Consider the following 23,929-nt stretch of genomic DNA (forward strand, 5'->3'; position numbering starts at 1 on the left):
TTGAATTGACTCTAGTAACTACAAAAATAGTAAGGTGGCAAATAGCAACATTTAAAGCATAGTGTCATTCCTTAACTTACTTGATGTTGTCATAATTACAGAAACTGTATATCCAAGCAGTTTCCAACTGTCAGAAATATGTTCAAGTCACAATTAGCCGATTATCAGTTGATAACGGGGAACGGATATTAACAGAGAAGTACCGACCCCAATTGGGACATTATCCTTACGAAGCAGGTATGTCAACGGCAACATAAAAATTTTATCATCTGGAGAAAGCCGAGTATTAAGGTCGTACGTGAATTTTTCGTATCGCATCACGATCACATCGCATTGACGATTTTCACGCGTGGATGTGCCCTTATCTGACCATAATTTGCATCCATATTTGTTTCTCTCTTAGCATATTTTATTTTTATAAAGCTTTGTCTAAATACTTTCTAAAACAAAACAACTGTCAAAATGACGAAGTGACCTCAGCTTCCGGTATTTAAATTTCCACATAATCTGTGATTAATTTAATTTACATAGTTTCTTTGTTCCCGTTAGCTATCATCAATCAAGATTGGGGGCATAATAGGCATAGGTTTTTATTATTTATGAGTTATGTTTGCATGGTAACAATAATATGGATACCGTAACAATGATCCATAATAGAAGCAGTAAGAAATAAGTACCTACGAATTTGGTGGCAGATGGTTGTGATACTTGTGATCTTAAAATTTTAACGGGGAAGGAGCAAAGCATTGCACTCCTATTTCGTGTTACAGGAACCATTCAGACAAGGCAAAACTCGAACTTAAAAAAGAGGCACCTAATTTAAAACATTGTGAAAATGATTTACAAAATCTCGAAAATAATGGTGACCTCACTCTTACAACGAAGCCCAGTATCGCGACATCTGTCGCGCGTGAGATGTTAATATGCCTGACGCGACAGCTTTGTCGCGCCGACTCGGAAGTTTTATCCGCGCCACCATCGATTTCACTTAACGCACTTTAAGTTTACCGTTGTGGGACGACATGCGTTTTTTTCACATGACTGATTAAGATAACATTTGTCATTCATGGTACCGTAAACCTCCCATTAAGCCCAATACAGCAAGACTATAGGTCCACAAGATCAAAAATTGAAGTATCACATTGCCGCTTTTGTAAACTACGACAAACTTCTTCTGGTAGGTATACACGGTGCTCGTAAGCATTGCGAGAGAACTGCATATTCCTGATCCCATTTTAAGAAAAAAATTTTTTTTTCATTTCCTCATCAAAAATAGTTATTTGTTATACAAGGGGGCAAAGTTGTATTTTAACGCCGAGTGTGGAATTGAAAAACGAGCAAGTGAAAGGATTCTATAGTTGAACCACGAGCGAAGCGAGTGGTTCGAGAATAGAATCCTGAACTTGCGAGTTTTTTAACACACGAGAAGTAAAATACATTTGCACCCGAGTGTAACACGAAACTTTTCCCCTCACTATAGCGAGGAAACTACAACGCATTTTTTGCGTTTATCACTGCTTCCAGTAGTTCCACAGGTGGTAAATCATCTTTTTTACTAGATTCACCTACTTTTATAAATTTTAAAGCAGTTAATTTGACTTTATTCAAGGTCAAATTACTTTACCCACTAGTGGATAAAATGCGTTTTTACCCGCTGGTATTAAAGGACAAAACACGTGTTTCCGAGCTAGTGAGGGGAAAAAAATCTTTCTTCTGGCCTCAGAAATGCGTGGTTAAAATCTCTAGCAATGCTCACGAGCACCGTGTATGTAATTAACTACAACATTGTAATTAATAGGCATCGGTACCTGACCGGGAACAAAATTTATATGAGTTAACATCGGACAAAAATTAGGAGCTATCGTATTTATTCTAAAACCGTAAAACCACTCTGAATATGCTTCCCAAATCGTCAGCGATCCTAATTTTATCGAGGATCAACAAATTATATTGTTGGGTACTTATGCACCATTCAAATATTAAATTTGTTGATATGAATCATTTCTTACGCATCAAAAAATAAGTAGCTATGTGTTTTGATTAACTGCTACCGATTCAATAATGGTTTTGTAAACGTGTCGTGTTGGTTTCTCATTCACGAAATTAAATGAGACAGTCACAGGGACTGATTGGGTGATGGTGCGAAAAGTTAATAAAATGGCAAATTGCTTTTTTAGCGTACTCGATAACTGACCATAAATAAACCTTAATGCGAGTAGACAAGGCTTACCAAAGACAAACTGGATGTGTTGCTAGCTTTTTTGTGTACAATAATGTGGGCGCCACATAATAATGCGTTCAGCTTTCGCCTTTTTACCTCTGTTATGAGACGGGGAAAGGCTCCATCAAAATGCAAATCAAAGTTCTCATTCGTAGAGATCGATTTTGCAAAAAAACCTTTCATTGTTGTTAGTGAAAGCCGAACTTCAATAGCGTTTACACCACATATCATTACCGTTTAGAAACGCAAGTATTTGTAAACGACACCATATGTGATTTGTACTCAATGCGAAATTCATCTACACATAATTATTTGCAAAGTCATTTTCCACTATTGTAAGCAAAAAGGAATATCAATCATGCGGTAGACCTGCAGTTGTATAAGTAGTTTAAAGGTGCAAAGCACCGCACTAGCAAAGACAACAGTAAATGTGCCCCCTAACCATCTTTACACGTGGTAAAACATTTCAAAATACATTCACGCACGACGCACCCAATTGACTAAACCTTCTTCTCGTGTCGTCTTTAAATATTCACCGTTAGCAATACATCAACCCTTTGCTGATATGTTATTCACCGCACGTACCACACCGGGGTGGTCCCTACCCTTGCACATAGTCCTTATTATAGTGGCTATAGGATTATTATTGTGGACAGGTTGCGCGTATCTATATACGAGTGTTCATAATTATCTAGGATGTTCGCTCACCTAGCACAAGCATATTCATTCGTAAACTAATATAAATGCACTCTTAGATTACATTTATTTTATACAGAGTTCGAGGTCCTAATACACTGTTTCCATAAAAGTAGGAATGTACAATTGATGCGTGCACGTGATAATGACAGTTTTTGTGCTGTCATTATGTCGCGAAGGGCCGATAATATCTATAAATCTACGTGTGGTGTGTCTGGCATAAATAATTAAGCATATTTCACAGTGCGGTTGGTAGGTGGGTTGGTAGGGAAAGGGCAGGAATTTAAATTATTTGTAGTAAAATACCTACACGTAATTTATTGTACATTTAATAACTCTAACTCAATAATTTATATATTTTTTTATCTTTTGTGTCATTAAAATAATAATCGAAACCAGGAAAAGTTTTTGCATCAGCCAACCGCAAAATGGCAAATAAATTTCGTGGTCGCATAAAAAAACAATAAAATATTTTTATGATATATTCATATCGTAAAATCGCTTTCACACTATTTGTTCAGTTAGTGGTCATTATTATTTTATTGGCGTCCTGAAACTGACACAATTTCATTAAAAAAATATATTGTTACGGACGGTTATCAGTAAAGTACAGCGGGGCAAATCTCGACTGTCGGCCTATTGTAACTAATCCATTTTTTCCATTATTAAACTATGATGTTGAGTTCTACATGTATCCACTGAACATGCTTACCATATATAACCGGTGGTAACCATATTAAATAGAGCGTATTTAATAATGCAAAGATTGTAAAATATGGAAAAAATGGACCAGTTACATTAGTTCCATATCCAAATAATCATCTGCTTGATCTGACCATTTAGCCCGAGTGCAAAAATGACAGTAGTGTAGGAGTCTAGGATTATCCTATAAAACATTATACTTCATTGTATCATAAGAGTGTTTTTAAACACCTTTTGCAATTTCAAATCTGCATGAGAGCCCTTTAAATTTAGAATGCCACATATTAAATATAAACCAAGGTCAAAGGTCTCCGTTCCGTCTCCGATCACGTCAGATTCATGTTGAAAAGGTTACGGCATTTCAAAACGCAGTTCCTTAAGTCTCTTATTCATTTAAAAAAATATGTTTCGAGAAACTGTTACATTTACATAGAACAGTGAAAAAGTTATCTTAATAACATCTTATTAGTCGAAAAAATATAACAACCAAATTTTATTGTTGTGGGAGCGCGTTATTGTATTCAAAATTTATGGCCCATACATTTTTCCGCTTGAATCTGGTTCATTAACAAGTTAACAGTTTTGCGTTTTTGTGGTGCCATTGTCACTTTTTTGCTTGAGATTAAGTTGGTCGAAAGTAGAGTTACGTTAGGAAAACGATAAAAAAGTTGGCAACATTATTGGGAATCTCCAATCTAAATAAGTACTCACATGCGTAGCATAATTTTTCGTCTTGCCAATTTTTTGTTCTATTTGTTTGGAAATTGTGTAAAATATTGTAATCTTAGCTGGGTTCCAAATCGGTTATTTAATAGGAACCCAAAAGTACAAAAAAAAAGTATTTTGTCGTTTATTATAGAATTGTGTTCAGATTTGTATTAAAATTTTGTTTTTATGCAATCATGGTCCATGGTTTAAATTCAGTATTACAAAATTACAGTATTAGAAAATGGAGTCATGTTTATCTTAACTCAATTATGATTTCCAAACCCCAAGGGGACGTCCCTTGTCAAAACCCTCTACCCTACCAGCATTAGATTTTTTTCTATATCTCATTTAAATGCATACAAAATCTTAATTTACAGTCTTTGATCTACCCTTATTTCTTTATCTACAGGGACCAGGATTAACTTTGTCAGAAATTTACCAATCAAAGTTTTGCTTCATCTCCCCAGAATATCTGCGAAAAGTTCATTTTCGAGGCGATACTAAGAAAACTCGTACAAAGAAAATGGGTAACATTTCCCCCTTCGAGCTATATATTCGCGTATACATTTTAATAATAAAGGAAAATTGCTACCGCAGGCTACTATCAGAATCAAATTGCGTGGGGCAGAGCACGCGACCCTAAAGCAGTCGATTTTGTGCAATAACAATACCGAGTTGTATTGTTGAGCCAATAGGTCTCAAATCAGAACGTAGGATTCGTATTAAAAAGGTTGTATACATCTCAGAGCGCATGCGTTCGTTTTGGAGCGAAAAACCGTCCACAGTGTTGTCATAGCAATGACGCATATTGCATCGCGCGAGCTCTTTCTACTTGTAATTTCCTTTGTAATCGATGTGTTTTCTTTGTGATCGTTGTTGTATTGGTTATCGGTTTATAAATTGCCAGTTACATTGTGTTTAAGATCAAAGCCTTTGTTCCATTCAAGTGTGGGCAGTGAGTGAACTCTGCGGGTTATTTACGTTTGAGGTAAATAGTTTATTTGCTGCATCGGTTTTCTTCGACGGTTGTTTTATCGGTTCTGTTATCTTCTGTTTGTTGATCGGAAACGATATCTTTGTACAGTTTGTTTAGGAGTTCATCAGTGGTTCGTCATGGTTGTAAAAGGTTATTCAACTCACACGTAACCGATATATGGAAAATATTCCACTGTTTGACTGATTTTAAACGGATTATTGTTATGGTAGTTTTGTGAATTGTTTTGTTCAGTGACGTGACCAAAGTGAATAATTTTTCGTCGTATTTTCAGTGTGATGTACAGTGCTTACATTTACCTACTCTCAAATATTCTATAAAATACCGCCAACGTACCTGTTATGCACCTGCTTAAAGTACCTATGCAAAGAGGGCAGCACCTTAATCGTCCATATCAGTCAGCCTAACCCGTCTGCCGCCATAAAACACAAAACTAGTTCCAGCAGGGCTGTTAATTAGCACATAATTAATTCCTCCGGCTCAACCTGTCCTTCCAACCCTTCATTCACTACTATTCCTTTAAAAAAGGCATATCCCTTTCGAAATGGGTTACCAGTTATTCCTTTTTGGGTGCATGCATGATTTCCTCCTTGTCGAACAATGTGAGCGGACACTCGGACAGGATAAACAAGCTTTGGCGTTAATTTGTGGAGCCTCGGAATTTGGGATGGAGTTGTCAAATGACATTGATTGAAATGCATTTTCTACTTGACACGAATTTTTTGTCCTAATAAGTCTTTAATGTTTATTTTTCTTTCGGTGTCAACGCTGCAAGTTCTTATTGATTTTAGAATACGGTGTAAAGTACCTAGCATAAATAAAACTATTTAGCACCTCTTGTAAATTTAACAAAATTATATCCTCGAAATAAGTGGGGTGGCAATGGTAAGTGGTAACAATCAAGACCCCTCTAGTAATTTAATTAATATACTTAGTTTAAAACGGGAACAAGGTCCTTAAGGGAAAAGTTTAAATTTGTTTTTACTGAGATCAGAATCTATTGCTTCATGCAAATCCACTAGGGCAGCATGATTTATAAAAACGGCTCTGGGACTAATAGAACTCGCTACGTTAGTTCATGTTTTATTCAATACGAAGGAAGAAGTTGCCCGGATGGGGTGAGTCGTTGCGAAAAGTTGTGTAATCTATGGGAAAACATCTAGTTTTTGGTATTGGACGTAAATTACAATGTTTTTACACATTTTTAATGGCAATCGTATTTGTTAAAAAATACAACAAAACAATATTTGTAACATTCAAGCTTTTGATAACAGTTGGTCAAAATGGTAACAGTTTTAAAGCTCATACAAGCCAATACTGGTTCCTAGAAACAGATTCGCTTAAAAAAATACTACCTATCACTTCTTCATAAGTCTGGCTTAGTTAATTAATAACGGTAGGAACCTTTAGCCACATAACAGGATAACAGAAACCCAAAAAAAGTTCAATAACGGCTAAAATTTGAACCCGTCGAGTTCAAAGCCGCGAGCGATCCGGTTTCCGAAACTGCTCGCAGACGCAGTGTCGCCCGGTGCAGCGCGGGAAACTCGCAGCCACGTGCACGCTCACCGAGTTCCACACCCGATGCATAGATGGCGCTATATGTAATGTACTTAGCTTTAAGGGAAGGGAAAAGCTTTCAATATGTTAGAAGCCGATTTTTAGGCATCTCGTGAAAAATGGAAATCATTTTTTTATTACCTAAGTCGAATCCTCACTCACTCAATAAGAAATACAAGTACTTAGTACTTAGTTACAAGATGAAATGTTAACCACTAGTTAGTAGTTAGTTTAAATCTTCATAACTAGTGAATTTATATGTCATGAAAGCATTATGCTGAAGTGGCGAAAAACAATTTAAAATCAGCGGCATCACATTAGCCCGAATATTTGTTACCTACAAAACGGACAAAAATATTGCTGGTATGGTAGTTAAAATTTCAGCCTGTAAACCAATAAGAATCTGCTAAGTTTACCAAGCAAAGTTATTTTTTTTTTATAAAAACGAAGGCGTGATTTAAAATAAACTATAAACGTTACCCCTCGGTATGGGGATCGCATGATACATCGTTATTTCAACTCAAACAAATACTTGTCAATCGCTCCCTACTTCATTTCAAGTGCCTTGTTTATTCAGTGCTCAAGGGAATGTTTTAATAGCCTAGGTTTTTTTATTATTCACCTGTCAAATCACACACGGCTTTATTGGCATTACACACGCACTTTCTACGTTGAATTGGTCAGTAGTTTAGGTCTAGTTAGGCACTAAAGGTTTAAAAGGAAACTATTAAAGCTTAATGTGAACCTTTCACGCTTTAGGTTATAGGAGCTTTGACCTGTGTGGAAACTTATCGAGACTTTGGATTAGATAGGCAGTGAAAGGTTGGTAGCAAACGGTGGAACTTTAGTTGTATTAGTTAAGTTCAGATAATCTCATCAGGAAAAACTGATTACATATAGGTATTTAGGTAATGAATTAAGATGTTTGACCTTATAAAATTATTACAACAAGACCGTGCGAGCTTTGGTTTTTCAAAACAAGACAATTAAAAAAAAAGCGTAGGTACTATTGCATTTCTAAAAACTCATATAGTTATAGGTATTAATATCTTATACTATTAAACGAGCAATTCTTGTATATTTATTTATTTATTTATTTATTTATTTATTTATTTATTTATATATACCGACGATCTCGGAAACCGCTCTAACGATTTCGCTGAAATTTGTTTTGTGGGGGTTTTCGGGGGTGAAAAATCGATCTAGCGTAGCCTTAGATCCCGGAAAACGCGAATTTTCGAGTTTTCTTGAGTTTTTCTTTCGCATTTGTAAACGTAAAATATGGTCCTTAATTTCGCCGCGCGCGCATCGATTCCGCGTAGCTCAGTCGCACGAGGTCGGTCTAATGTACGCAGATAGATCGTAGGTGTCAGGGTTTCGAATCCCGGCCAGAAATTAAGTTTTTGTTTTTTGTCTTTTTTTTTGTTTTTGTATTTATAAGAGTTTTTTTTTATCTAAAGACGTGATATATTAAAATAGAACCGAGCGAAGCTCGGTCGCCCAGATATTTATTTTATTATCTAGACAGAAACCTACTTCATTTTTCTAATCGTCTATGTTTGTTATAATTAACCATGACTTTCAAAATGTATCAAAAATACTAACCAAAAAACTGTCATTGTCAACAGATTGGCGCGCACCAATGGCCGACGAGGAGGGTCGGTCGCGGCGCGCGCCCGCGCCGCCGCCGCGGCAGCCCGCGCGGCCGCCGGACCCGCGCCCGCGCACCCTGCCCCCCGACACCCTCCCCGCTCCCCCTCGCCTTATCCGCCCCTCCGAGCACCTGGCGCTAGTCGAGTGGTCGGAGCGGAGACCGCATCCTTTATGCCCTACCGTGATCATCCAGGGCCCGAGGCCTACGGTTCCGCCGCCCCCGCCTGTGCATAGGCACGTCGCGCCCCCACAGCCCAGGATGCCGGCTCCTGTGCCTCCAGCTCATGCTAACCAGCAGGTCATGAGGATGCCGCAGCAAAGGAGAGATATTCAGGTAGGCCTAGTTTTTAACCCCCGACGCAAAAACGACGGGGTGTTATAAGTTTGACGTGTCTGTCTGTCTGTCTGTCTGTCTGTCTGTCTGTTTGTCTGTCTGTGTGTGTGTCTGTCTGTGGCATCGTAGCTCCCGAAAAAAAAAAAAAATAACCGTGAATCATTCAAAACTCTTATCGATTTCGATTTAGTTTTTTTTATTTGAAAGCTGTGTTAGTCGGGAGTGTTCTTAGCCATGTTCATGTCCACTAGGTCGCGGTCGGGGGTTTTTTCAAAATTTTAATTTTGTGGTTAGGTTATTCACTTATTAAATTTAGTAATTAGGTTGTCTACTTCCACGGTTCGCTCAATTATCTATGTTGCGAGTATGTATTTATTAAGAAAGTTTGATTTTTGATTATGTGGCTACTTACGTCACCTTTATCGCTGCAATAAGCACACAGGATTTTCCATGTACAGGTATGCCTGCTCTACTCATAATTTTCTCATACCTGTTTCACGCAGACAAATAGAAATACAGGCAAATAGGAAGTATGCAGTAATGCTTCATAACAACAGCCATAAAATAGCGTGAACTTTTTCATATTCGAAAGTTTAGGACCGTTTACTAAAAAATACGAAACGAATGCGGCCATTTCGTAACGTTATTTGCAAAACTTTCATGTCGAGAATCCAACGGGGAGAGGAATAGTCTGTTAAAAGTTAATAACAATGCTGAGCTTTTTTAATGCGAGGGTATAACTTTTCTCGCGTATTTTTATCGCATAAACTGCGTCTACCGGCTTACTGGGTTGTCATTGCGATTGGGCGCATGAGAGTCCAACACTTGAATCAACCAGTGTTTATGAATCTTGTATTTATTAGAAAACATTTGGAATTTATCGAAAGATGCCAAAATGTGTGTAGGAATGAAATCTGCAATTATAGAAAGAAAAAAATAAAACTACTTCAACTGGTGTCGGATCGTTGTAGCAAAGCCTACACTGTAGGTATTACTATTATAGGGTCAGCAATAATGAAAAACTGACTAGCATTTCCATATTTTGTTATTTACAGGCGCAAAACTAGCATTAGAGAATATTAACGGCCCAGCCACGCCACGACATTGGTCTAAGCGCGACAGCGGTGAGCGGCGGCCATATATTGTAGCGAGACACAGCGATGGGACTTTTCATTCGCACGTATGGCTGCCGCTCACCGCTGTCGCGCTTAGACCAATGTCGTGGCTGGGCCGTAATTGCGTGCACAATAGTTTAGCGTTGCCGAGTATTATTTTAAGGACATGCTTTTGTGTGCCAAAAGGCAAAGCATAGTGCAGTGATACCATATTTATAATTTAATCCACCACTGTAAATATGTATACTGTATACTGTTTTACAAATAAACACTTTGAATTTGAACTTGAACTCGACCCAGTTATTGCTAATCAACTGGTAATAAGTAGTTTGAAAATCTTGGTGTAGGAAAGTTCATCGTTATTCTACAAGATTTGTCATTCATTGACAAATTTCACTTTCGTCTATATGACTAAGTATCCGCTGTAAGGATAATTGCACTTTCGTCTATAATGACTAAGTATCCGCTGTAAGGATAATTGCACTTTCGTCTATAATGACTAAGTATCCGCTGTAAGGATAATTGCACTTTCGTCTATAATGACTAAGTATCCGCTGTAAGGATAATTGCACTTTCGTCTATAATGACTAAATATCCGCTGCAAGGATACCCTTGAATCTTATGAAGTATAATAAATACAATTCAAATTGCTACTGCTAGCACTAATTTATAGGTAGCATTCTATATTAAGCATGAAACGTTACCCATCTACCGAATTCGCGCCTTGCAATATTACAATCAATCAGTAAGAAAACTTGCTTTCCGAAAATATAAGCATTTTCAAGATAAGATAAGATGTGATTTATTGTAAAACTGTGTACATGTTTACAATACTACAATTTGAGAACCAACAGTTTATCCATCACGGACAATATTATTTCCTTACTTTAAATTATAACTAATTAACAACATGCAATGCATACCAGGAAACTAACATATCGGTGTTCACGTTCAGTTATGAGTAATCTCTTTGGTAAACCTACAAAACGCGTAAAATAGCCCAAAAGTCACTTAGTCACTTATTATAGGTACCTACTAGGTACATATGTCAATAATTCCTACAAAATGAATTACCTGATTTTCACAATTTTACTGGTTTTGTGTAAATGTTCGATTCTGATCCGCATAACCATTTGGAATAGCACTTCTGGCAGCCACGTTCGTAATACGGTAGCCGGTTTAATTCGTAACGGACATCAGATACACAGCACATGCGCAAAAATGGAGCAAAACCCGCCTCGCCTTTTACGGACGCTTTGAATGCATTTTGATGTTGCCTTACTCACTTTTTGACTTTTTCTTTGCGTTTTAACAATGCTATCTGCTCTCGGTGTCCCATACATCTTGGATTTACCAATTAGCATAATGTTTGATGCTTATTGGGGTTGCCTTTTGTTGGTTGGAATGATGGGGCAAATCGGTCGTGATCTGAATAACGGTTGCTGTATTGCTGTAGCGATTTTGATATCTCAAACTGCGTACGTGCTGCTGCACTTAAACGGAAATCTTCTATATAATTATAGCATTGGGAACTTTTTTTTTTTTTTTTTTTTAATTTATTTATTTACTGTAAGGTTTACTTAAATTACATTTACAAAAAGTGCCACTATTGTAAACCTCTGGGGTTTATGTAATAGTTGGCGAGATCGCGCGGTCCGATCCGCGTTTGCTTAAAACTTAAAACAATTGTTAGGTAGTTACGTTATTTTCCTGTTGAAGCCGTCATTGTATTCTTCACTGTTGTTAATTTATTTAAAGACGGTCTTAAGTGTTATGTATAAGGATCAATTTATAATGACGGCTCTTACAGGTGCATGTGCACTTAACACTCGCACTGTCTGTCTGAGCTATCACTGCTGCTAATTAAATTAGGCTTTCCGCAAACCTATTGTCGCGGAAAATTTTTGGTCGGCGAAAGCGGATTCCGCGTCGATAGGTTTGGGGAGACCATTTTATAACCTTAAAACCCGAACCGAATAGTTACACGCGACGCGGCTTTACACAATAAAATCCATCATTTGTAGGAGAGTTTGTCATTTGCTATAAACTGATGTCAGGGGCATCATTATACACTTTTATATGTATGAATATTGCTTACAGAACTTGCACTAAGTGTATTGCGCGAACATTTCCAGGATGTTTATAGAGCCTTTGTCAAACTTTCGATTGTTTTGACTGCGACACGGCGTGGGCGAGTCCATTCTTCTAACCGCATGTATGCTAATGATCTGTTGACGATGATACGGCATGTTCGCGATCGATACGAAAGCGATAGATGTGACTCACTGTTATACAACACATTGTTCTGGATGTTGTTGCGATTGCTCAAAGGAACCTAAACCTGATTGTTGTTGTCGATCGGCACCGTTGTCTGAGGCGATTGCCTCAAAATCTTACCACAAGCTTATAAAAAATGTAAGCGCTGGTGCTGGTAAGAGCATGCGACTTTGAATCCTGAGGTCACGGCTCGTACCAATGAGTTTTTCGGAACTTATGTGCAAAATGTCATTTGATATTTGCCAGTCGCTTTTCGGTGAAGGGAAACATCGTGAGGAAACCGGACTAATTCCAACAAGGCCTAGTTACCCTTTGGGTTGGAAGGTCAGATGGCAGTCGCTTTCGTAAAACTAGTGCCTACGCCAAAATCTTGGGATTAGTTGTCACAGCGGACCCCAGACTCCCATGAGCTGCTGCAGATTCCGGTATAATGCAAGGAGTGTAAATAAAGCTTATAAAACTTTCGAACGTCACGCGTGACGCCGTCATTAAGCTTTCTAATAACTTTAACGATTTTCTTACGAAAATTTAATTTTTATCCTGTTGCTGTTGTTCGATTTGTTAGGTCGTAAAGAAAGTTTCGTGCTTTTAATATGATAAAAATAATAAAAAGTTAGGAATTTTCAACATCAAAATTTTTATGGACAACTTTCAAGAATACACAATTTATTCCATTCCATTTATTCCAAGTTTCCTAGAATTTGCTAAAAACTCTCTTTTATGGGAGATTTCTGCAATATACACATGTCCTCTTGTCCTATTATTGTTTGATAGATCACAGCAGACTGGTTTGACTAATCATATATATACTTCGACCGCATCCGGCGAGCGTTGTGAACAAATGCGTTGGCGCCACGCGAAAAACGTGTCTTGTAAATCATTATACTTTACACGTGATCGCAAATCTTCTTTGTGAATCATTGTTTTTTTCTTACATATAAATTAGCTGCGTTTCACTTTGACTTATTGTTGTGGCTATAAACAGACGCATACAATTATATTATGTATAGTCCTACGAAAGGCCTATGAAACTCGGATGTCCAAATTATACCAGCATCGAATCCTGGTTTATTTCTGCCATTGACTCTTAAGTCAGACCCTGTTAACACTTCATAATATTTGGAATAACAGAGTGCGATATTATCATCTTTAACTACTTAATGTTATTTTTCATTTCTCACTATTTTGTTCACGTTCAGATAAAATGGTTTCGGAGTTCGGAGTATCTTCGCCAAATTGTCAGTCCATTTTGTGTGAGGTCTGCCCCGTATTCGCTTATCCTGGAATAGCCGACCAACTCAATTACAGAGTAATCTTTCACGCGAAATCTCCGTCATTAAAGCGGCACTAAACATCATGTGTTTGAAATCTGGCTGACCCACATAAAGGGCCCTCCACACACTAATGACGCGGTCAGACAGGGCGGAGTTGGGCCTTGGCCTAAAACCGCTTTGGAGGGATCTGGCTGTTCCCTTTGATGTGCGAGTGCAGGTGAATCAGGGTCAAACTTAAACCTCAATAATAGCAGCGTTTTACCTGAAATAAAACGCATATTAAATACTTACCTCACTGGAAGCTTTATGATTGAGAGAGCATATCCGTTTCCGTCTAATTTTCTATAAATTTTCATACGAATTTGACTAGAATAACCGGCTCAGTGGCGACACCTGGCGGTAGCGCGCCCGAAGTTATTTAAACGATGTCGAGCTACCTTCCGTCATTGGCTCAATTACACCAGGCAGAAATGAAGTGAAAGCTTCCAGTGAGGTAAGTATTTAATATGCGTTTTATTTCAGGTAAAACGCTGCTATTAAATAGCTTGACCGTCACTGGAAGCTTTATGATTGAGACCTGTTTGTTATCGCCTGGTGGAGCCACTCGAGATGAAATCATAAAGAGGAATTTCGCCAATGTGATGTAATAATTTAAATAAGAACACGTCATTTAAAATCAAACAATTTTAATAAAGACAGTCTTAAATTATCTCGATTATGCATATAATATGATTACAAAAGCATTGTTTTATAAATTTTATAATTATTTCAACATTTTAGAATTACAATTCTTTCAATACTTAATTAGCTAAGCTTATTACATGTTCATCGAACAACCTAGGTGATCATCATACTAGTTTCAGGTAGGTAGATACACAATTATATGTTTAAATCATCACTAAGCTAGTAATGGTTATATTATTAAACATTATCACTAAATTAATCGTATCAAATTGGATTGAATAAACTTGATATACCATTTGTATCATTTTCCTTAATTACCTCACGTCTATAAAATCTTTGGAAGGTATTAACTGACTGCCAATTTCCTCGAGCTAAAATATCTTCCAGAGAGTGGTTATTTAGCCAACTTTTTGAAGCTACCGCCGAGCGGGTACTTCCTGGGGCTGCTTCAATACCAGCTTCTTTAAATAGGGTTTTCACCCAACCTGCTATTACTGTGCGGGACGCGGCTCGTGCTTCGCCCCTGACCGTAACAAACAAATTAGACGTTTTGGCTGCGTTACGTCTTTCCTGCAGTAAATTTATTGTTTTTTGTATCCAAAATAGTGGGTCTAGATTATGGTCCTTAGCGTTGGACAATAATTTCCATCCCGATTGTCTATAATTGCTAGTAAGTATCGGTTTTCGACCCAAATTTTGGCCAAAAAACGATATTATCATCTGAGATAATGCAATGGCTAGGATCTGTTGCCAGTAGCGTTAAATCATGAATACGCCGTCCTGAGCAAAGTAACAATAAAATTGCGGTATGCCGCGATGTTTGAAAGGTATTGTTTACATCTATGACGTAATTAGCCAGAAATGACGTCAATTTATTAACATCCCATATAGGTGGTTTCGATAATGACGATTTTGGGTTTTTAATCGCAATTGACTTTAAAATATGTTTTACTAAAACATGTGAACTAAGCTGACTTGACCTTTCAGTGTTACACAAGGTAGACACAACAGATTTGTGCAATAAGACCGTGTTATACGACAGTTTATTAATTAGATGTAAATCTGACAAAAACTGAGCTAATTGGCCGCCGGACGGGTGTTGAAAATCTATACTTTTGGTTTTACACCAGGACATCCAACGCTTCCAAGCTACATCATATGTTTTTAATGTGGATTTACGCCAAGATTTTTTAAGTAAATCTCGCTGCTCATTAGTCCAGGACGCTAACGTCTCGCCCCACCCCCACATTTCCACACTTCGAGGGTGATGTCCTCGACTTTCGAGGGTGGTTGACCCGTCGATGTGTCGATTAGGTGACGATGTAAGCGTTTCAGGGTCATTGGCGCTGCGAGTGCTCTGGCTTTTAGATCGGCGCGCCAAAATACCATCTTCCAACGTGGTACTACCACTAGGAATATACCCGTCGATTGATTCAGATGATTCAAGACTTTTGGAACTAGAAACGGCGGGGGAAACACCCACGCTAAGGGGTAATTCCAAGGTACACTGAACGCGTCGTGAAACAGGGCTTGGCGATCTGTCAGGTCTCGTGTCACATAATTGCTCACTACATGGGCTGTCGCCGATGCGAACAGATCTATCACTGGAACACCCCATTTCATAAACACTTTCTCCACACCGGCTGGTAACAGATGCCACTCCGGAGGTCGGCGGTGGCGTGACAAGTGATCTGCTTGATTGTTGTACCTGCCTGGGAGATACTGTATGTTGAAGTGAATGTGATGCATGTCCAGTAATTCCAGTATTTGATATGTAATATTTATGAGGGCTTGGGATTTTGCACCCCCTTCTTTTCGTAAGTAGGCCACAGCTGTCCTGTTGTCGCACTGTATTAGGATCGTGCTGCGACTCAGCAGGTGAACATGAGCTTGTATGGCATATAGTATCGCTAGCATCTCTTTTTGGTTGCAATGGAGATCTTGTTCCTCTCGTGACCAAAGGCCCGAGATGGCTAGGTCGTCTACTTGTGCACCCCAAGCCAGATCTGACGCATCCGTTGCCAGAAAATGCGTCGGCGGTGGATAGTGCAATGGAGTTGATAATGGACAATTCTGAATCCACCAATTCAGTTCTGTTATGACTTTGGGTGGAATTAGGAATTGTCTCGTCGAAGGATTTGGTATTGTGTTCATGAACATTAACAACTGTCGGTGGTTGAGCCGGCCGCGTGGGACTACAAAGCTGGAAAAGTTTAGGAGACCTATTAACCTTTGCACATCTTTCAAGGTTATTCTCTCTTGTTCGAGCACATGAGTAACTTTCGTGCTTATGGACACGACTTTTTCGCTTGGTAGAGCTTTTGTATTTTCCCAAGAGTTCCACAAAATTCCTAAGAAAATTATGTGCTTTTGTGGACAAAGCACTGATTTTTCGAAATTTATTTCCCATCCTAATCTTTGTAGTGTCTGCACTGTGAGATGTACCTGGTCGCGGAGTGTGTGATAATCTTGATTTACTATCAAAAAATCGTCTAGATAAACCAATATCCTTACGTTCCACCGATCGCGTAATGTTTGCGCCACAAAGTTCGTCAACATGGCAAATGTTTTCGGGCTTGTGGACAGCCCGAACGGAAGACAGGTCATTTGTAGCAATTCCTGATTGTAAACAATTCTTAGAAAGCATCGGTGTGATTTTGCTACTTTTAGGTGAAAATAGGCTTGGGACAGGTCGATTTTGCACATCCAGTCGTTGGGTTGAAGGAAATCGGGCACGCGGTGCATATTTATAAGATGGAAGGGCTCCGTAATCACATATTCGTTTAAAGCTTTGAGATTGAATATTGGTCGGGCTGTCCCGTCGGTCTTTGGTACAAGAAACAGGGGGAGACAAAACTTGGAGATATTTGGACTGCCTGTAGAATATGTTGTGCCTTCATTTTTTGTATGATCGATGTCATTTCTTTTGTGACGGGTGTATGAAACGGACCCTTGGTTAGACTTGGGCGCAAAAGTGGGGGTTTTAGATAAAATGGTATGCGATAACCTTTTATTAATTTTAGGATTATTTTTGGCGCCCCCAATTTCTTCCATGCATGGTAGAACTGCGTTAATCGACCTGCCCGAAACCGCGAGTCATTTTTTATATCTTTTTTGGTTTCCTTTGCCTTTGGGTGCATACGAGCGACCTCGGCTACCTCCACGTTCAGGCCGCGAGCCTCGGTTATGAAAGGTGCCCCTACCAACGGCATGGTAATCAGTTTGACCATTAACTGCTTGATTTTTATATACATGGGCATAGGCAGGGTTATGGTGACCACCCCGCGAGGGTGGGTTGTAATAATTACCATAATTTTGTGGTAACATAAATTGCTCATGATACTGAGGGTAGTTTAGAGTTCCACGCGATGGAACTGTTGGTTTTCGAATGCTTTGCCCCCGCGAGGGGCCGTTATTTATTTGACTCGGCTTCGACTGTTCGGCTTTAGGAGGCCAAAATGCTTTACGAACTCCGCCTGCTTTTTCTATAGCCTCTGTGAAGGGCTCGGATTCAAAAATGTACGTCGTTGAAGGAGGTATTCTATTTATTTTTGCCTTTAATAAAGGATCTTTTATTTGGCTCGAAATTGCTTCTCGACGCATTTCGATTGCCTCGGCTCGATGGCCACAAGCCAATTGCAATAAATCAGAAGTAATTTTAGCTAAATTACCCCTCTGAAATACCTCCTCAACTTTTTCACTCAAATTTTCAACATTTACATTTGTTGTTTTAGCCCAAGATAAGAGACAGCGAATAGCCTCTTGCAGAGTCTCTTTTTGTTTAAGAATGCCGAATGTCAGGGCAGCATAGGATTTGTCAGCGTAAGACAGGTGACGTAAGGAGTCATAATTTTTTACCTCCTCGTTTGTTTCTAACTCAATGAATCCTGGAGTATGATTATACATCTTTTGTGTGTCAGCATATCTTACTTCTGACCAAGCCTTGCTGCCCAAGTGTTGCACCTCATCAAGCATTTTAAGAAATATAACTGGAGTTTTGGGAACAGATGGTTCCTTCAGTTTAGTTTCTATATCAAACGTAAATGAGGCCGGTTCAGATATAGGATCATCTGCAGGCGGTTCCGGTTCGTGAGTCGCCAGGTGTCCGTATAACTCGCCACTAACCCCAGAGCCTATAGATACATTGTCCGGATACTCGGGCTGTACTGTACCACAATTTGAATGCACTTGTTGCCTAAGCTCGGCCATTTCTTTAAGTAATTTGCTCATTATACGGCTAGAATGCTTACGTTTACTTTTCTTTCGGCGATGGCCGCGAGATCGAGCGCTCTTACTCGAGCCCGTGGAGCTCGACGAGCTGCTGCTGGAGGAGGAGCTGCTGCTGCTGCTGCGGCTGCGGCTCCGCTTGCGCTTCTTGCGAGCCATCCCGCTGCGACCCGCCACGGGCTCAGCGGCACCGCCTTCTTTACTATTCATTACTGTAATAACCAATAATATTAGTACATGCACACGTTTAATTTAACCTCATAATTGTAGGTAGTGAACCGAACGGCAAAAACCGTTAAAATAATGTTCACTTAATTCAGTACTACAAATAATTTAATAAGTTACTTACGTGTAACTCGTTCACAATTTGGAATAATGATTCACTTATTTAAACACTTAGTAATTTCTAAGAGTATTAAAATAAAATTCCGCAGGAAAAGAATTCCGTGCGCAGTAGTTACTTCGACGGAATCGAAAACGCCAATGACGGAAGGTAGCTCGACATCGTTTAAATAACTTCGGGCGCGCTACCGCCAGGTGTCGCCACTGAGCCGGTTATTCTAGTCAAATTCGTATGAAAATTTATAGAAAATTAGACGGAAACGGATATGCTCTCTCAATCATAAAGCTTCCAGTGACGGTCAAGCTATTTAATTGAATCATTTAACTTATTCAAATTTCATATTTTGTGCAAAGGAAATAGTTTATATTTCCAAAGAAGGCCGAGTGAATTGACGTTTTCAACAGTTATCTAGCCAATGCCTATTGTGTTAATCCCAGCAATTGAGATGGAACTGCTAACCTAAAATAATTCTTAACAAAAAATTTGCAAAATTATTGCGCATAGGAAGAAAATAGTCACACAATCAGTCAAAAATTTGGCAAATAGAGAAATACCTACACTGAATAGGCCAAGAGTAGAAAAAGTAGTTTTGTATCCCGCGTAACTTCACTGAACGAAAAGTGTATATAGTACAAAAATTGGCATATTTTTATTTCTTCGCTGCACTACTTCACATATGGTTGGACCTACCCCGGAATCGCCTGATTCTTGGAAAAGAGATTGGAATTGTTCTCCCTGGCCCAATTTCGGCCAGTTCCGGCTGTTTTGGTTGTTTTGTTTTGCCAATTTTGAGATACCTTTCTAATACCCATCACGGTTCCTGAATGCAATAACTTGGACGATTAGCAAGATAGGGTTTTTTAGAACAAAAGGTTTTTTATTAACGTGCCAGTTAGTAACTATAATCATATGCTCCAATGGTACTTTGTTCAACTAGGTCTTATGATACTTTTGACTGTTCATCAGGTCATCAGTAGGGATTCAGAATATTATAGTGATATTATATTGATTCACTCATTTCATCATTTATGAGATGCGTGAATCCTTTTCGAATCTCAACATAAAGATAAGACGGGATAAAGGCAAATCCTATGCCATAGAATATAATTACACTTTCAAAACCACATCTATATTTTCGATTTTTATCACCAAATTGCCATCATACTCCACGTGATAAATCGTTTTACTCTCAGCCTATCAATATGGAATCAACAATGCAATCAGTACGAGTTGCTTAATCTCGTCAAAGTTAATTAAAATTTCTATTTAACCTTTTTAATTGGCAGCTCTCGTCTGGCGCTGACTTATCTCTCGATATTGAATCTGTGACCCACATAAGGGCAGGGGCTATTCCATAACCTCACCGATTCTTAGTTCCATTGAACCAAAATACGTCCGATCTAATGCCTTCATTTGTTTATTACGGATCTTGAGATTAAACTTCGTTCATTTTGTACTGGTGAGTGTCGTTAAAGCATTTTTTTGGGAAACTGGAATGTATGGCCTGGACTGCACTAATTTCTCGACCTACTGCGTTGTACAATGTGTAAAAGTACAGTTACGTTCAATATTATTTAAATGAATATTCCTTTTTTTAGAGAATGTTTGGTGAAATTCAACTCAAAAAGCTTTAGAAAGAAATGTCAAACGAAAAGTGGAAGCCTTTTTTGACCATCCACAATCAGAAATATTTTTAGTTTATTACTTTTTAATTTAGCTTAATTTTCCAAGTATTTACTTACAAGTAAAATTTACATGACAACGACACTCCACACCATGAACTGCAAATGAGTTTAAATAAATGAATATCAATGATCATTTGTACCGCAGTGTACCCTGCTCTGCATCTGACAGGCAATCAGATATTCGACGACCGTTTGTCTTGGTTTTATTGCACTGCAATTGTTTGTGAGTAATCGAAGCCTCGATGTACTCGTACTCGCAATACTCGTACCAGGAGTAACGGTGATTTTGTTGGCTGTCTCTAGTACGAGTAAAATCTGAAGTAGTGGGACTTTCGGAGAGTATCTATTGTAATAAAACTACATACGCAGCTGACTTCAGCTTTAACAGTAGCCCGGCAATACCGAATAGGTATTATAATGCACTTTTGTTTGGTATTAACCTGGGCGTGTATGCTCCATAATTTTCCTGCATTTATGCAAAGAGTTTAATTGTCGAAGCATTCGATTGGTATATTCTCCTTGACGTAATACCATTAGTCTTACCTGTAAACGCTAAACTTGAAGAGAACCTAATTTGCTACAAGTTTTAGAAGATATTGCTGTTATTTTCATAATTACCTTTTTTCTCTCAGCCTGTCTTGCGTGTCCCGAAAGTCCCCTCCTTTCTTCCTCCACTCAAGCCTATCGCTTGTACTTTCCCACCAATTCGGATAAGATTTTTTTTAAATATTAAAAAAAACCGTAAGTCAACATGAAGCGACATGTGTTTCTGTACACAGCCTTGCTTTCTGGGCGAATCAACATTTTGACCGACATTTTTGGTGTCTCTGGCGTTACTCAAAATGTCTCTGGAGTTACCAAGAAATCGAACTTCTAATGAACAAAGTTTCAGTTTATTGGATTTAACAGTTAGGGTTATGTTTTAATATACAGGGTAAAGTGAAAAATACCAATAAAATTCATTATTTAAGGGTGAAATTTCACAACTATTTTAGGAATGTGCGGACAGATTTGAGTCGGTCAAAAAGTTGATTCGCCCTTCTAACTGTTAGTCTGACTCTCCTACCTACATGGAAGTAATAAAGAAATTATTTCATAATTAGCAGTTTAATAATTTGTTACGATTATCAAGCTGCCTGGCGAAAGCTACACTTTTCCCGGAGCAATGCCGTCCACAGTAGTGTTTCTGTAACACCCTACTGTGTGTTATTGCTACTGAGTCTTATTTCTGAGCCGAACTTAGAGAAGCACCAAATATAAGAAGCCAATTAAGTACTACCTATGTACGGTCACGGACTTTAATTGTTGATCGACTTCGATCTCATTTTATACTCGACATTTCATAATTAAGCATAGTAAATCTATAAATTTCCAGTATAACAAGAGCTAGAAGTGGATCAAAAATTAATGTCCGCGACTGTACCTAATCAGAGCGGCCAAAGCACACAAAATACCTCAGCGTTCTGCAACGTTTTGATTCTTGAAACAGTGTATAGATACGTATTTGTAAACTGATTGCATTTGTAAGTGTATACTTTATTTTGCAGGAGTTCTTTTAACAATGTTTCGTTAGGCGTGAAACGTGCAATATTTAATGTTTTTCTAATGAACTTCGGCATCTCTCGTCCATTTTTGTCCATCCAATATCGACAAAAGCCTTATCGTCCTACGCTGACTCTTACTTCTACATACCTCTTTTTAATCTGGTTATTTCAAGAATTGGACTCAACTTGCCCGGCTGTTTAGTAAAATGAGTCTGAATAAATTCCCACTAAGTGTACTTGTTGCTGTTAGCACATAATTGCGGTGAGGAATCAGGAGAATCTTTGCCAATTAAAATGCAGGCTACTGTGGGAGCAAATTACACGATGTTGTTCCGTGAATGTAATTGAGGAACCTCAGCTTTACGCTTATTGAAATAATTGTTACTACATTGTCCCGAGGATTGCAACAGTGTCTCTCCCGTGAGATAACCTACCACTTTTTTAGCATTGGATGGGCATATACATCCCTATAATTCAATTTTTTTTTCAGAAGTATAGTGACAGAGAGACAGTAGTCGAAGTTTTACATATCGTGTTTCGCGGTGGGCATTTTGAGACGCAGCCATCAACTTGTGATTTTGTACTTTCCTTGGAGAAAGTCACATGAAAATTAACAAGGGATAACATAACTCACCATTATTATCAGTATTATCATACATCTTACTTAGTAACTTCATTATTTTAGACGAATAAGGCGGCTTAGAATACGGTCCAGAAGTAATATTTCAACTTGGCAACTTATAATTCTTCATTTAAATATGAAACAGACTCCGCGAGGCAACTTATAGGTGGGTCTTTAGTACCCATTTATCATTACTCTTCGCGTCACTGAAATATCACTTTGTCAGCATTTGAATCGAACCGAAGTCGATGTAATGAATTCAAATGGGGCGTATTAATAAGCCTGGCTCACAGAGAACCTCCTATAGAGTAGCAATCTTGTATATTTTGTTCGCGATACGAGTCACCAGTGCCAGGGGTGCGAGAAGCGGGCGGGGAATATGTTAAGCGCGCTGTGATTGGCCATTTCAAGGACGGCGGGCAGTCGCGCCAGATGAAAGGGACTGTCCCTCTACTGACGCGTAATGGCCAATGTAAGTTGACCTATGCCGGCTCTGAATAAATTATAAATATGACTTTTATGTGGAATGTAATGACGTCTGTTTTTAAATTTGAGCTTCTTGTTACCTTTCCACACCATTTCACACTACAGGTGGACATCTTTAAGACATCAAAACACCCTTTTTCAATTTTTTTACTGCGAAAAACACGCGCTGCTTTCCGGTCTGTTACTTGGTCGCTACTGATCGGGCACGGCGAGCGCCCGCGCTTATATCAGTGCAAATACTAGGAAGGCTGGCGACCGTGAGTCGTCTTGTAATGGATGTCTATAGGGGTTGGTCTGTGGCCTGGCTACACCTACGCGGGCACACAATGGATTAGATTGTCGGACTATTGATATTATTTGTTGTTACCATTAGTGGGTGTATTAACCTTTTAAATGTTTGTGTAACCCGTGAGTCCATCTGTTAGAAAAACAAGCGCGTTTTTCAATTGTCAGCCGCCGCGTGCGGTTTGTCACTACATCGCAACAAATGAGACTCGACTTCTACCAGGGGCGGCTCACTCTGCGATTCTATCGCCGCGCTACAAGTACATGCTGGCGGCCGCGAGTTCGCGGCCTAATCAGGGGTGACGCGCATTCTCACGGAATGCACGTTCACACTTTCTATTGTAGCTTTACGTCGCGATTTTTTTTAAGGTTCATATGCGATGTCCGCGTGTGGAATGGCTAATAAAGCTTAGTTAAATAAACATCATGAATAAAATAGGACAATCTTACACAGATCTACTATTGATTAAGTCCCACGGAAAAGTTCAATAAGGCTTGTGATGTTGGGACTTAAACAAA

The 23,929-nt window shown here is 38.8% G+C and overlaps 1 protein-coding gene across 9 annotated transcripts in view; it reads left to right on the plus strand.

Moving 5' to 3' along the window:
* LOC125227882 (rho GTPase-activating protein 21) overlaps window positions 1-23,929 on the plus strand; it is a 539,841-nt gene that overhangs the window by 109,149 nt on the left and 406,763 nt on the right. For all 9 annotated transcript variants that reach the window (XM_048132267.1, XM_048132264.1, XM_048132268.1 and 6 more), the window contains one exon: window positions 8,510-8,868. In XM_048132267.1, the coding sequence (XP_047988224.1) occupies window positions 8,524-8,868 (345 nt within the window). In that variant the 5' untranslated portion in view covers window positions 8,510-8,523. The remainder of the gene's footprint in view (window positions 1-8,509; window positions 8,869-23,929) is intronic.

The sequence above is a fragment of the Leguminivora glycinivorella genome, chromosome 7, assembly GCF_023078275.1.
Source record: "Leguminivora glycinivorella isolate SPB_JAAS2020 chromosome 7, LegGlyc_1.1, whole genome shotgun sequence".
Lineage (NCBI taxonomy): Eukaryota > Metazoa > Arthropoda > Insecta > Lepidoptera > Tortricidae > Leguminivora > Leguminivora glycinivorella.